Source organism: Mauremys mutica, chromosome 12 (genome assembly GCF_020497125.1).
Source record: "Mauremys mutica isolate MM-2020 ecotype Southern chromosome 12, ASM2049712v1, whole genome shotgun sequence".
NCBI lineage: Eukaryota > Metazoa > Chordata > Testudines > Geoemydidae > Mauremys > Mauremys mutica.
The window spans coordinates 11,710,627-11,722,639 of NC_059083.1; the positions used below are offsets into that span (position 1 = coordinate 11,710,627).

General features: G+C 55.2%; 1 protein-coding gene across 1 annotated transcript in view; it reads left to right on the top strand.

Annotated features, from left to right (window-relative positions):
• MUC22 (mucin 22) overlaps positions 1 to 6,695 on the top strand; it is a 9,323-nt gene extending 2,628 nt beyond the window's left edge. Inside the window, exons 2-4 of the mRNA XM_044981859.1 lie at positions 1,106 to 5,118; positions 5,389 to 5,480; positions 5,851 to 6,695. Coding sequence (XP_044837794.1) covers positions 1,143 to 5,118; positions 5,389 to 5,480; positions 5,851 to 5,925 — 4,143 coding nt within the window. The 5' untranslated portion in view covers positions 1,106 to 1,142 and the 3' untranslated portion in view covers positions 5,926 to 6,695. The remainder of the gene's footprint in view (positions 1 to 1,105; positions 5,119 to 5,388; positions 5,481 to 5,850) is intronic.
• Positions 6,696 to 12,013: the final 5,318 nt, after the last annotated feature.

Here is a 12,013-nt window from a genome sequence, read left to right on the forward strand (position 1 = left end):
TGGTTTGAAATTAGTAGGACCAGTTGAAATATTTCATATACAAAGAAATTTTATGATCTAAAGACTAATCCTTTTGTAAACAAAATTATTCACACAAAATCTTCAACACTTTTTGTTTTTCACTAGAAAAAAATCACTTTTTTAAAAATCAAAAATGTTTTCTCCTCAAGTTTGAAAGAAAACAGCATCAGTAATCACATCAGTAATCAGCTATCAGTAATAGCCCTTTTAAAAACAGTGATCAACTTAAAATGTGGTCTATTTTCAAAGCATTTAATGTGCTAAAAGGAAAAACTTTTTCAATGACAACTTCAGGACATCAAGATGGTAATGAAAGTTATTTTTTCTTTTAATTTGTTTACTAGCCCTAGAAGTTAGTAGCACATTAATTCAATTCCTGGGCACAAATTTTCCATCTGAACTGTTTTTTAAATAGAATATTGAGTTTTAACTTTTTATTACATTTTATATATATATATATATATATATATATATATATATATATATAAACAAATGCAAAGAAACTTTACCTAAACTTCTCATAATACATAAACTTCTCCTAATGTGCTGTTTGCTGCCTCACCGTCACTGTATTTGAAACTGTTGATTAAATACAATGTGAATGGTTTGAGACTTTTCTTGGGTATTTCTGTTACAGTTACAATTCTTTCCATGGTGGTTAAGCTCAAGATGTCCATGCTCCAATTTGTAACTGTTGGTTGCTTTTTGGATTTCTATTTCTGTAGCATGAGGCTTTTAGCAATTATTAGTGCTCTGCTGAGACAACGTTTCGAAAATTGAGTTTTCAATTAAATGATTTTTTTTTGCCAAAAGTGTCTTTTTTCTGCAGATTTCGGATTTTTCACCAAAAATACCAAACTCCTGAAAACAGAAAGATTTTGGCCCCAAACTGTAATATTTTGGTATTTGAATTTGTGCCGAAAAGTGAGTATTTTCCACGTAAAAAAGTTTCCTAACCAGCTCTAGAACTGAGGCCAACCCGAACGCTGGCAGGACTAACCAGCGCCCAAGGCTGGGATATGGTACAATTATGTTTCCCACCGTGACCTGATTTCTTCTGGATTTTGTTGTTGTTCCGCTGCAGCCCCATCGCTGCTGAGCAAGGTCTGACTCACAGGACGATGGACACAGCCAGTAGATTGGAGAGATACGTCCATGCTGGGAGAGACAGCCTCCCTCATGGTGTGAACAGGGCAGTGAGCTCTGGGGATGGTGCTATGGATGATGGGACCACTGCCCCTGCGGACTCCACTGCTAAGCCCAGGGAGATCACCTCCCATGGGGACCCCACAGCCCCTGGGGATGGTACAATCATACCTGGAGATGCAGACGCTGCCATGCTCCAACCTGAAGACAATGATGCTTCCAGCGCCGCTGTAGACACTGCCACCATCACCATTACCCCTGGAGACGATGACAGCGCCAGCACCGACGGACGCATCAGCTCCATCCCTGGAGATGATGACTCTGCCCCTGGAGATGGAGACATCAGCCCTGTCCTCGGAGACGGAGATGCCACCATCGCCCCTGAAGATGATGACAGCTCCAGCACCAATGGAAGCATCAGTCCCATCCCTGGAGATGATGGTGCTGCCCCCAACAATGGAGACACAGCCATCACCCCCGGAGACACAGCCATCGCCTCTGGAGATGCCACCATTGTTACTGAAGACTCCACCATCACCCTTGGAGATGCCACCATCGCCCCCAGAGATGCCACTGTCGCCCCTGGAGACACAGCCATTGCTCCTGGTGGTAATGATGTCACCGTCCCCGGAGATGCCAGCCCCGGCCCCAGAGACGCTGCCTCTGTAGATGTCACCACTGCTCTGAGGGAAACCACCGCTGGAGACCTCACCAGCACTGCAGCTCCTGGAGACATCATCACCTCTCCCTCTGGGGCCACCCCTACGCCTGGAGAGATGGTTATCTCTAGAGACACCATCCCGGCTGAGCTGACCACTCCCAGCCAGCCCAGCCCTCTGGGGCAGCCTGGCACGCCTAGGGACAGTGGCATCCCCAGGGAGACCACCACCTCTGCTGTGGCCATCGGCCCTGCAGCCAGCGTGACCCACAGTTGGATCACTCCCTTTGGGGGCACAGAGACCCCAGGCCAGGGCACCACCCCAGCAGCCGAGGGCACTCAAGGGAGCCTCGCTGTTCCCAGAGAGACCACCACAGCCCCTGGAGACGCCACCAGCACCAGAGACACCACAGCTGTCACCATTATCTCAAGAGACACCGTTGCTTCCGCCGCCCTTGGAGACAACACCACCGTTCCTGGAGGAGACGCCGACATCGTTGCCTGCCCTGGAGATGCCGCCAATGCCCCCCAAGACTCCAACACCTCCCTTGCCACCCCTGGGGACACCACCGCCTCTGGAGAAGCTGGTGCTGCTGCCTCTGGAGACGCCAGCACCACTGAAGCTGGAGACAACACAACCACTGCCATCCTCGGAGACACCACAGCCCCTGGAGATGCCACTGCCCCTAGAGACACCATCATCCCTGAAGACAGCATAGTCCCTAGAGATGTCACGATCAACACTACAAACCCTGGAGATGCTACTGTCCCTAGAGACCCCATCCCCACCACCAGCACTGCCCCTGGAGATGCTACAGTCTCTGGAGATACCATCACAACCATCACTGCCACCCCTGGAGATGCTGAAGTCCCTGAAGACTTCAAAGTCCCTGGAGAAACCACCACCACCACCTGTGGAGACACCATAAACCCTGGAGATACCACCACCACTGCTGCTGCCCCCAGAGATACCACAGTCTCTGGAGACACCACACACCCTGGGGACACCACCACTGCTACTCCTGGAGATGCTGCAGTACTTGGAGATACCACCACCACCATAGCCACCCCTGGAGATGCTGCAGTCCCTAGAGATGCCACCACCATCACTGCCACTGCTGAAGATGCGGCAGTCTCTGGAGACTCCACCATCACCACCAACACTGCTCCTGGAGACACCATCACCGCTGCCCCTGAAGATATCATCACCATCACCATAACCGCTGCCCCTGGAGATGCTGCAGACCCTGAAGACACCATCACCACTGTCACCCCTGGAGATGCGACAGTCCCTGGAGACACCACCGCCACCCCTGGAGATGCAACTGCCCCTGGAGATGCCACCACCATCACCGCCACTTCTGAAGATGCAGCAGTCTCTGGAGACCCCATCATCACCACCAACACTGCCCCAGGAGACACCATCACCACTGCCTCTGGAGACACTGCAGTCCCTGGAGACACCACCACCACTGCTGCCCTTGGAGATGTGGCAGTCCCTAGAGATGCCACCACCATCACCACCGCTTCTGAAGATGTGGCAGTCTCTGGAGACTCCATTATCACCGCCAACACTGCCCCTAGAGACATCATCACCATCACCGCTGCCCCTGGAGACGCTGCAGTCCCTGGAGACACCACCACTGTCAGCCCTGGAGACAACGACATCCCTGGAGACACCACCACCTCCTCCCCAGGAAACGCCACCACCATCACCACCACTGCTGAATATGCGGCAGTCTTTGGAGACCCCAACACCACTGCCAACACTGCCCTTGGAGACACCACCACTGCTGCCCCTGGAGATGCTGCAGTCCCTAGAGACACCACCACCACACCTGGAGATACCACAGTCCCTGGAGACACCACCACCACCATTGCCCCTGGAGATGCTGCAATCTATGAAGACACCACCACCACCCCTGGAGACACTGAAATCCTTGGAGACACCACCACTGCCCCTGGAGATGCTGAAATCCCTGGAGACACCATCACCACCACTGCCCCTGGAGAAGCTGTAATCCCTGAAGACACCACCACTGCTGCTGCCCCCGGAGAAGCTGCAATCCTTGGAGACACCACCACCGCTGCTGCTCCTGGAGAAGCTGCAATCCCTGGAGACACCACCACCGCCCCTGCCCCCGGAGATGCTGCAATCTCTGGAGACACCACCACCGCCGCTGCCCCCGGAGACGCTGCAATCCCTGGAGTCACCACAACCGCCGCTGCCCCCGGAGACGCTGCAATCCCTGGAGTCACCACAACCGCCGCTGCCCCCGGAAACGCTGCAATCCCTGGAGTCACCACAACCGCCGTTGCCCCCAGAGACGCTGCAATCCCTGAAGACACCACCACCGCCCCTGGAGACACTGCAATCTCTGGAGACACCACCGCTGCCGCTGGCCCCGGAGATGCTGCAGTCCCTGGAGACACCACCACCACTGCCCCTGGAGATGCTGCAATCCCTGGAGACACCACCACCACTGCCCCTGGAGAAGCCACCTCCATCACCGCCACCGTTGGAGATGCAGCAGTCCCCGGAGACACCACCACCACCACTGCCACCCCTCGAGACAGCACAGGCTCTGGAGATGCTGCCACCACTGCTGCTTCCAGAGACCCTGTGATTCCTAGAGTTTTCACCACCACCACTGACCATGGAGACATCACCACCACTACCATATCTGGAGACACTGATGCCCCTGGATATGACAATGACTCTGCTGACACACTTGAAGACATCACCTTCACCACCGCCCCTGTAGATACCACAGTTCCTAGAGTCATCGGCACCACTGCTTCCCATGGAGACACCCCCATGGATCCCGGAGACACCACCACTGCCATGCCTGGAGATGCTACAGTCCCTGGAGACACCACCACCACCATGCCCGGAGACCCTACAGTCCCTGGAGAGACCACCAGTGCCTCCCCTGTAGATAGCACAGTCCCTGAAGACATCAGCACCACTGCTGCCCATGGAGACACCCCCACAGTCCCTGGAGACACCAACACCGATGGCCCTGGAGGCGCCACCGTCCCTGGAGATGCAGCTGCCACCACAGATGATGCTGGAGATGCAACCGTCCCTGGAGCTTTCCCAGTCCCTGGAGACATTCTTGCCACCACAGATGGCACCAGAGATGGCACTGATACTCCTGGAGACACGGCTACTGCTGCCCTTGGCGATGATGGGGATGATGCCCAGGGAAGCGACACCACGGCCACCACCCCTGGAGATGACCATGATGCCCCAAGAGACACCAGGGCCCCTGGAGAGTCCACCACCCCCAGTAAGCAGCAGCAAGCCCAAAAGCCGGCTGCCCTAGGGGGGAGAGAGGGAGGGAAATCAATTGGCCCCCTGCCCCAGTGCCACAATAGCTACTGTCTCCCGGGAGATGCCCTGTTGCTATGGTGACGGGCACCACGGTAGGGATTTAGCTGGGTGGGGAAGCCACGCATGAGCCCGCGGGCAGCACAGCCCCTGGCCAGAGTGCTGGGAGCTCGGCTTCCACTCATCTGGGGAAGGAGCCTCTCACCCATTCTGCTGTCTCCTTCTGCAGCACCCCGGACCCCCTGGCCATACCGGTCCATGGGGCTCATCAGCTTGCTCTGTCTCTTCGTCATCGTGGGCCTGCTCACCGGGATTGTCACGGTAAGGGCCACGCGGGGCCACTTGATGCTTCGGAAGCCAGCCTGGCCCTCAGTGTCTGGATCTGGGGAATACCCCGTCTGGGCCCCTCTCCCTACCCCAGCTCCCATGCTTGCCACTGACTCAGGATTCCTGGGTTCTATCCCCAGCTCTGGGAGGGGAGTGGTGTCTAGTGGTTAGAGCAGGGGGGGGGTGTTGGGAGTCAGGACACCTGGGTTCTATCCCCAGCTCTGGGAGGGGAGAGGGGTCTGGTGGTTAGAGCAGGAGGGCTGGGAATCAGGACACCTGGGTTCTATCCCCAGCTCTGGACAGGCAGTAGAGGCCAGTCTTGGTTACCCAGGCTGTACCACTGACATCTCTGTGTCTCTTCCAGGTTGTCTGCTATGTGAAGGTCATTACTATCAGTTCTGCCACCTTAACGGAGTCAGTGGCGAGCTCATTCCCTTGAGGTCCTTCTCTGGGGTGGGTACCCTCAGATCCCCAATATGCCACCTTGGGACGGGGACTTGGGGTGAGTTGCCTACATGGGCTGCAATGGAATATAAGGAAGACACTCATCTAGCCGCTCCCTCTTTAATAGCATAGGTAATCAGTTTCCAGAGCGCACTGTCCTAGGGAACACCGCAGCACCGCGCTGTGTCAGGAACTGGATGAAGGAGACTGGAAAGTATATGGGACTGGTTCTTCTAATTGCAAATGCCACCTCTGGTCCATACAGAATCAGAGCCATGGTCTATTTAATCTGGAGTCCCATCATCTCCCCTTGCCAGTTTAGATTAATGGCCCAACTAATGCCACCTCTGGCACATATGGAAGCAGACCGATGGGTCCATCCTTCACTGGATCGGAACAATGGGCCCCCTCTAGCCCAATACTGCGTCCTGCCTCTGCCAGAGCAGACTATCAGTGCAGCTACTCGGATACCTGATGTGCAGCATTGCTTTGCGGCTGTTAAGTGGCTTCCACAAATCCACCCCAGAGGTGGCTGCAGTTAAGCGCCGGGCGAGCGAGCCCCATGCCGCATCGCTGTGTGAGTGTTATACACCTGTCCCACCCCAGAAGCAGCCGCAATTCAGCAGTAGGTGTGTGGGCTTAATAGCAGCTTGTCAAACTTTTGAGCTGAACCCCTCATTGTAAATAATCAATAATAAGTTCTTTCCTTACCAGTTCCCCTAGGGAACTCCGGTTCTGTTAGCTGGCTGCTTCTTGCATAATACAAACAATCACAGTGATCAAAAACCCTCACCTCTCTGTTCTCTTAATGCTTATAATAAAGAGGTTTCCTCTGGGCTGCCAAGTTTTAAGGCTGAAGGCGTTCGAAGTAAGAGTATGAGTTTTCTGCCTCCTAGAAGGATGGAGCCTCTGAGATCCCCTGAAGCGAGCTCTGCGGAATTAGGTTAGCATGAGACTGGCTGGAACCCCAGAAGCAGCTCCAAGGTTTTCAGTGTATTTGCATAGACACCAAGAATAAGGCTGGCCAGAATGAGGGCTAGTGGTTAGAGCAGGGGGGGCTGGGAGCCAGGACTCCTGGGTTCTCTCCCCAGCTCTGGGAGGGGAGTGGGAACTAGTGGGTTAGAGCAGGGTGGGGCTAAGAGCCAGGACTCCTGGGTTCTACCCCCAGCTCTGGGAGGGGAAATGGGACTAGTGGTTAGAGCAGATGGGGGCTAGGAGCCAGGTTCCACTCCCTGGTCTATAGCCGAATTTAAAAATCACACATGGCGCAAAAGGAAAACGAACACAAGCGTCTGGGAATGGCCAGTCTTGGAACGATCCCCGAAGAGTCCTGATTAGCGCGACTCCCTCCAGAAGCCGGACTCTCTGTTTAGGAAGGCAGCCGAACTGTCCAGATTTTTGCTTCCGCCCCGGCTGAGCTCACAAAGGGGTTATAAAAAGCGAGTCCTTCCCTTTGCCAGTTACCCGGCCTGTAATTAAACCAGTCACCGTGCCAGGCAGGAGCCAGCATCATTAACTCTTAAGGGACAACGTGTCCTTCCTTGGTCTGACTCTGTGTGTATGTGGAGCGGGGCAGAGGTTAGCACTGACTGCCAGGGGAGAGCGCCCCCTACCGAGCCTGCTCCATGCAGCACAGAGCCCCCCCCCCGACCCTGCTCCCTGCAGCACAGCACCCCCTAGTACTGTACTGGGGCGTTGGGGTTAGCGTTGATTGCCAGGGGAGAGCGTCCCCTACTGAGCCTGCTTCATGCAGCACAGAGCCCCCCTGACCCTGCTCCCTGCAGCACAGCGCCCCCTACTGAGCCTGCTCCATGCAGCACAGAGCCCCCCGACCCTGCTCCCTGCAGCACAGCGCCCCCTAGTGCTGTACTGGGGTGTTGGGGTTAGCGTTGATTGCCAGGGGAGAGCGCCCCATAATGAGCCCACTCCATGCAGGACAGCATCCCCTAGCACCACAATGGCGCACTGGGGTCAGCACTGACTGTGAGGGGAAAGCGCCCCCCACCCTGCTGCTTGCAGCACAGCTCCCCCTAGCACCGTACTGGGACACTGCACGAAGCACCAACTGTGAGGGAAAAGCGCCCCCTGCTGAGCCCTACCCAGCTCCCTGCAGCACAGCGCCCCCTAGCGCTGCACTGGGGCGCTGCAGCCAGTACTGGCTGCCAGGGGAGAGCAAGCCCCCTGCTGAGCCCCACCCCTAACCCACTCCCTGCAGCACAGGTAGCACAACCGTCCTTCTGGGGAATAGCATGCAGGAGGGAGAGGGCATATGCACCTGTGGTAGCCTGCGATGTGCTGGCCATTGAACTGGGCGTGGTAGCCACACTGTGTGTCCTGGGGCCATTGATGGAGACCCCGGGAGGCGGGAACAGAGCATCACCTGCTCCCTAGTTGTCTTGCACCCTGTGTGACTTTCATAGCAAGCCCCAGGTGGGATCAGACCCATGGTCCACATAGCCCAGTCACCTCTCAGACAGCTCGCCTGCGTCAGTTGCTTAGGAGGAAGGGCCGCTACACGCCTCTCTCATGGTAATTTGTGGAATAACCGGCTCATAAGAGAGACGTTTCCTCCTGACCCCTAATAACTAGCGGCTGGGGGGGGTGTTAATTCATTAATATGATTTATTTTTTGATTTTTGTAGCCTCACATAATTGTCTTTGTTTTCATTCTCTGTGTCAATGTCCACGTTTACTGTTGTCTCTTGCCGAGCGCTTGGCCTCAGTGCGATCATGTAGCAGTGAGTTCCACAGGTTCACCAGGACTTCTGCGAACAAAGAATTTCCCATGCCGGTGGCCTCTTGCATGCAGGGAATCTCAAAAGCACTTCACAAATAGGAATTCAGCCCAGGGAGAGGTGAGGGTGGTTGTTGTTACCTTGGTTTAGCAGGTGGGGAAACTGAGGCCCAGAGGGTGACAGGGCAAGTCAGCGGCAGAGCCAAACCAGAACACAAGAATCTGCAATCACAGCCCCCACTGCTCTAACCATTTATCCACTTCCCCTCCAGACTCAGCAATAGAATCCAGGACTCTCAATCTAACCACCACTCCCCTCCCAGAGCTGGGAAGAGAACCCAGGAGTCCTGGCTCCCAGCCCCCCTGCTGTAACCCCTAGACCTCACTTCCCTCCCCGAGCTGAAAATAGAACCTAGGAGTCCTGACTCCCAGCCCCCGCCCCACACACATTCTAACCACTAGACCCCACTTCCCTCTCAGAGCTGAAAATAGAACCCAGGAGTCCTGACTCCCAGCCCCCCCCCCTCTAACCACTAGACTACCTTGGTGGCGTAACACCAGAGTAGATGAGAGGAGACTGAGACCTTACATTCCACCTTTATTCCATCCATCACGTTCGTTACTCCCCCGTGTCCCCGTCCTATCCTGTCCTGCGCTAAGCACCCGCGTGGCCTGAGAAAGTCCATGATCAGAGGCTCCATCCTCGCCATTTCTTGACAAAAATAAACTGCTTCCGAGGGAGTTGTTCCGGTCCGCACCCTTGAACCTGAAACGCTACATCACTGCACCCTATAATAAACTGTCCTCTCCCGCCATGACGGTGTGACTTATAGGACGAGGCAGGACGGTACTTAAGCTGTCAGCAGCCAGGACGTGCCTGGCAGATGCCTGAGGATTTGAAGCATTCGTCTAAGTACAGCATTCAGCATGCAGTGGTGGCGAGACTCACCCCAGGCTGTGTTCAGGCTAATCCCGGTGCTGATTTTAGTTCTACACTTCCCAGGTAAGGGTGGGTTTTGTTCACCCTCGAATGCAGCATGTCCCTCTGGTTTCAGCTTTCATTTCAGACGCAAAGGAAGTCTCCAGCTGTTCTAGTTGGGGAGATAACCTTGAAAACGCTCCCAGAGTGTAACCGACGTCTGACTGAGTTTGCAGAGAGCCTGAGCCCATCGCTCAGAGGAGGGGGGGGGGGGGAACTGCCCTGTCTATCTGAATGGCTGCTGATCCGGATGCCAAGGATGATCATTTAAATCTCAGCATTGCTCGTTATTTCTCTGCTCTTGCCAGAAGGGAGAGAGAGGATGATAATGGGAAGACGTACACAATCTGCTCTGAGTGGCAGCTTGTTTTCAGTAGGGTCTTTAGGAAACATGGCGGCTGTAGTGGGGACACAACTGCATTCCTTTATTTGACGCGGGGAGCTCAGCTTTTTAGAGTCTGGAAAACACTGCTCTGCTGGCAGGTGAGATGGTGCTGAAGTGAACCTGGAGGGAATCAGGTCACTGGGCTCAGTACTGGACTCGCTGGGAGGAATTCCCCGGCCTGTGAGAGGCAGGACACGATTGCGTAGAGCCCAGGAACCTGTCATGGACCAGGAGCCTGTTGTGCTAATACTGAGCACTTATAGCAGACAAGTGGCTTCATCTCTCTGTGAGTCAGTTCCTACCTGTAAAATGGGGCTAATATTAATTCCCTTGTCTGTTATCATTATTATTAAATAGCCGGTCTGCTTAATTTGTAAGATCTTTCGGGCAGGGACTGTCTCTCCCTGTGTGTCTGGGCAGCGCCTGGCACAACGGGGCCCTGATCTCAGCTGGGGCAGGGACTGTCTCTCCCTGTGTGTCTGTGCAGTGCCCGGCACAACGGGGCCCTGATCTCAGCTGGGGCAGGGACTGTCTCTCCCTGTGTGTCTGTGCAGCGCCTGGTACAACGAGGCCCTGATATCTGTTTGAGTGATGTCATGATTTGCCCGAGGTCATGCAGGCAGAACTGAAAATAGAACCTGGCTCACCTATGTCCCACTGCCGGAAAGATAAGATCAGCCTGCCCTAATCCAGCCCTGCCTTTATTCTTTGGAGGAGAAAACCCAGGCCTGTGGATCACACCCAGCCCTCTGTTTAGCTGTTTATCGCCAAGACAGTTAGAAACAGATCACCATCTTGAGCGTCATCCAGGGCAGGGAAGCCGGGCAAGCAATTCCCCGGAAACCATGCAACGCGTGATTCACAGAGCAGGACACCGCCTGGGATTTACGACCAGAATTAGCTTCCCAGTGTAGGAAGCGGCCGGGGGCAGGGAACTGTGTTTATGTGCAGTGTTGGGACAGGACCTAGTGCCCCGGGGCCCTGGGCTGTGAGTGGGGCTCCTGGGGGCTACAATAAGACAAATGAAAACTGATAATCGGCCCAAGACTGCTCCAGGCCTGGCTCTGAGCTCCAGTGAAAGACGCAGCAGCCGTCAATCATCCCGTTTTCTCCCCTGTAGGCTGTGAAATCTAGAGCAGAAACCTAATGGGAAGCTGGCCCCAGCGCCATGCTCCCAAGGCCGGGACAGTCGAGCTGTGCAATACGCAGAAAATGGGGGAGGGGGGTGATGGGCTGCTGCAGGGAGCAGGGTACAGGCGCTCTCCCCTCACAGTCAGTGCTGGCGCCAATGCTCCAGTGCAGCACTAGGGGGTGCCATGCTGCAGGGTGTGGGGCAGTGGGCGCCGTCCCCTCGCAGTCAGGGCTTGCCCCAGTGCCCCTTACAACAGGCAGAAAGTGAGTTACAGATGGGCAAAGAGTCCTGCCTACAGTCACACAAGTCCTGCTCTAACCCACCAGCCCCACACCCCTTCCCAGGGCTGGGGATAGAACCCAGGAGTCCTGACTCCCAGCTCCCCCTGCTCTAACCACTAGACCCCACTCCTTTCCCATAACAGAGAATAGAACCCAGGAGTCCGGCTACCCACCCCCACCACTGTTCTACCCACTGAACAGTAACACTAAGATGAAGGGATGATGCCGTAACAGGGAACCTGGAACATGGTCGCGTAGGGGGACGGGGGTTTCAGATGCCCAGGCGGAAGATCGAGCCCTCCTGACGATTTTCCGCACGTCCCCGGTGAGTGGCCTAGTCACTGTAGGGGAAGCCGCGCTCCAGCCACGGGCAGATTTCAGTATTTCTCCAAGGGGAAACACAGCCCCAGTGGGCAGAGCCGAGACCAGCCGGGCCGGCAGGGCACTGATCCAGCGGGGGGAGGGGCGTGCACTGGTGGGGACTCCGGTATTTACATGAGCCACTCTCGTTATCTTCCCTGTCTAGCACATTCCCAGGAAGACATCCCAGGAGTTAAGTCCATTGCTGAGAC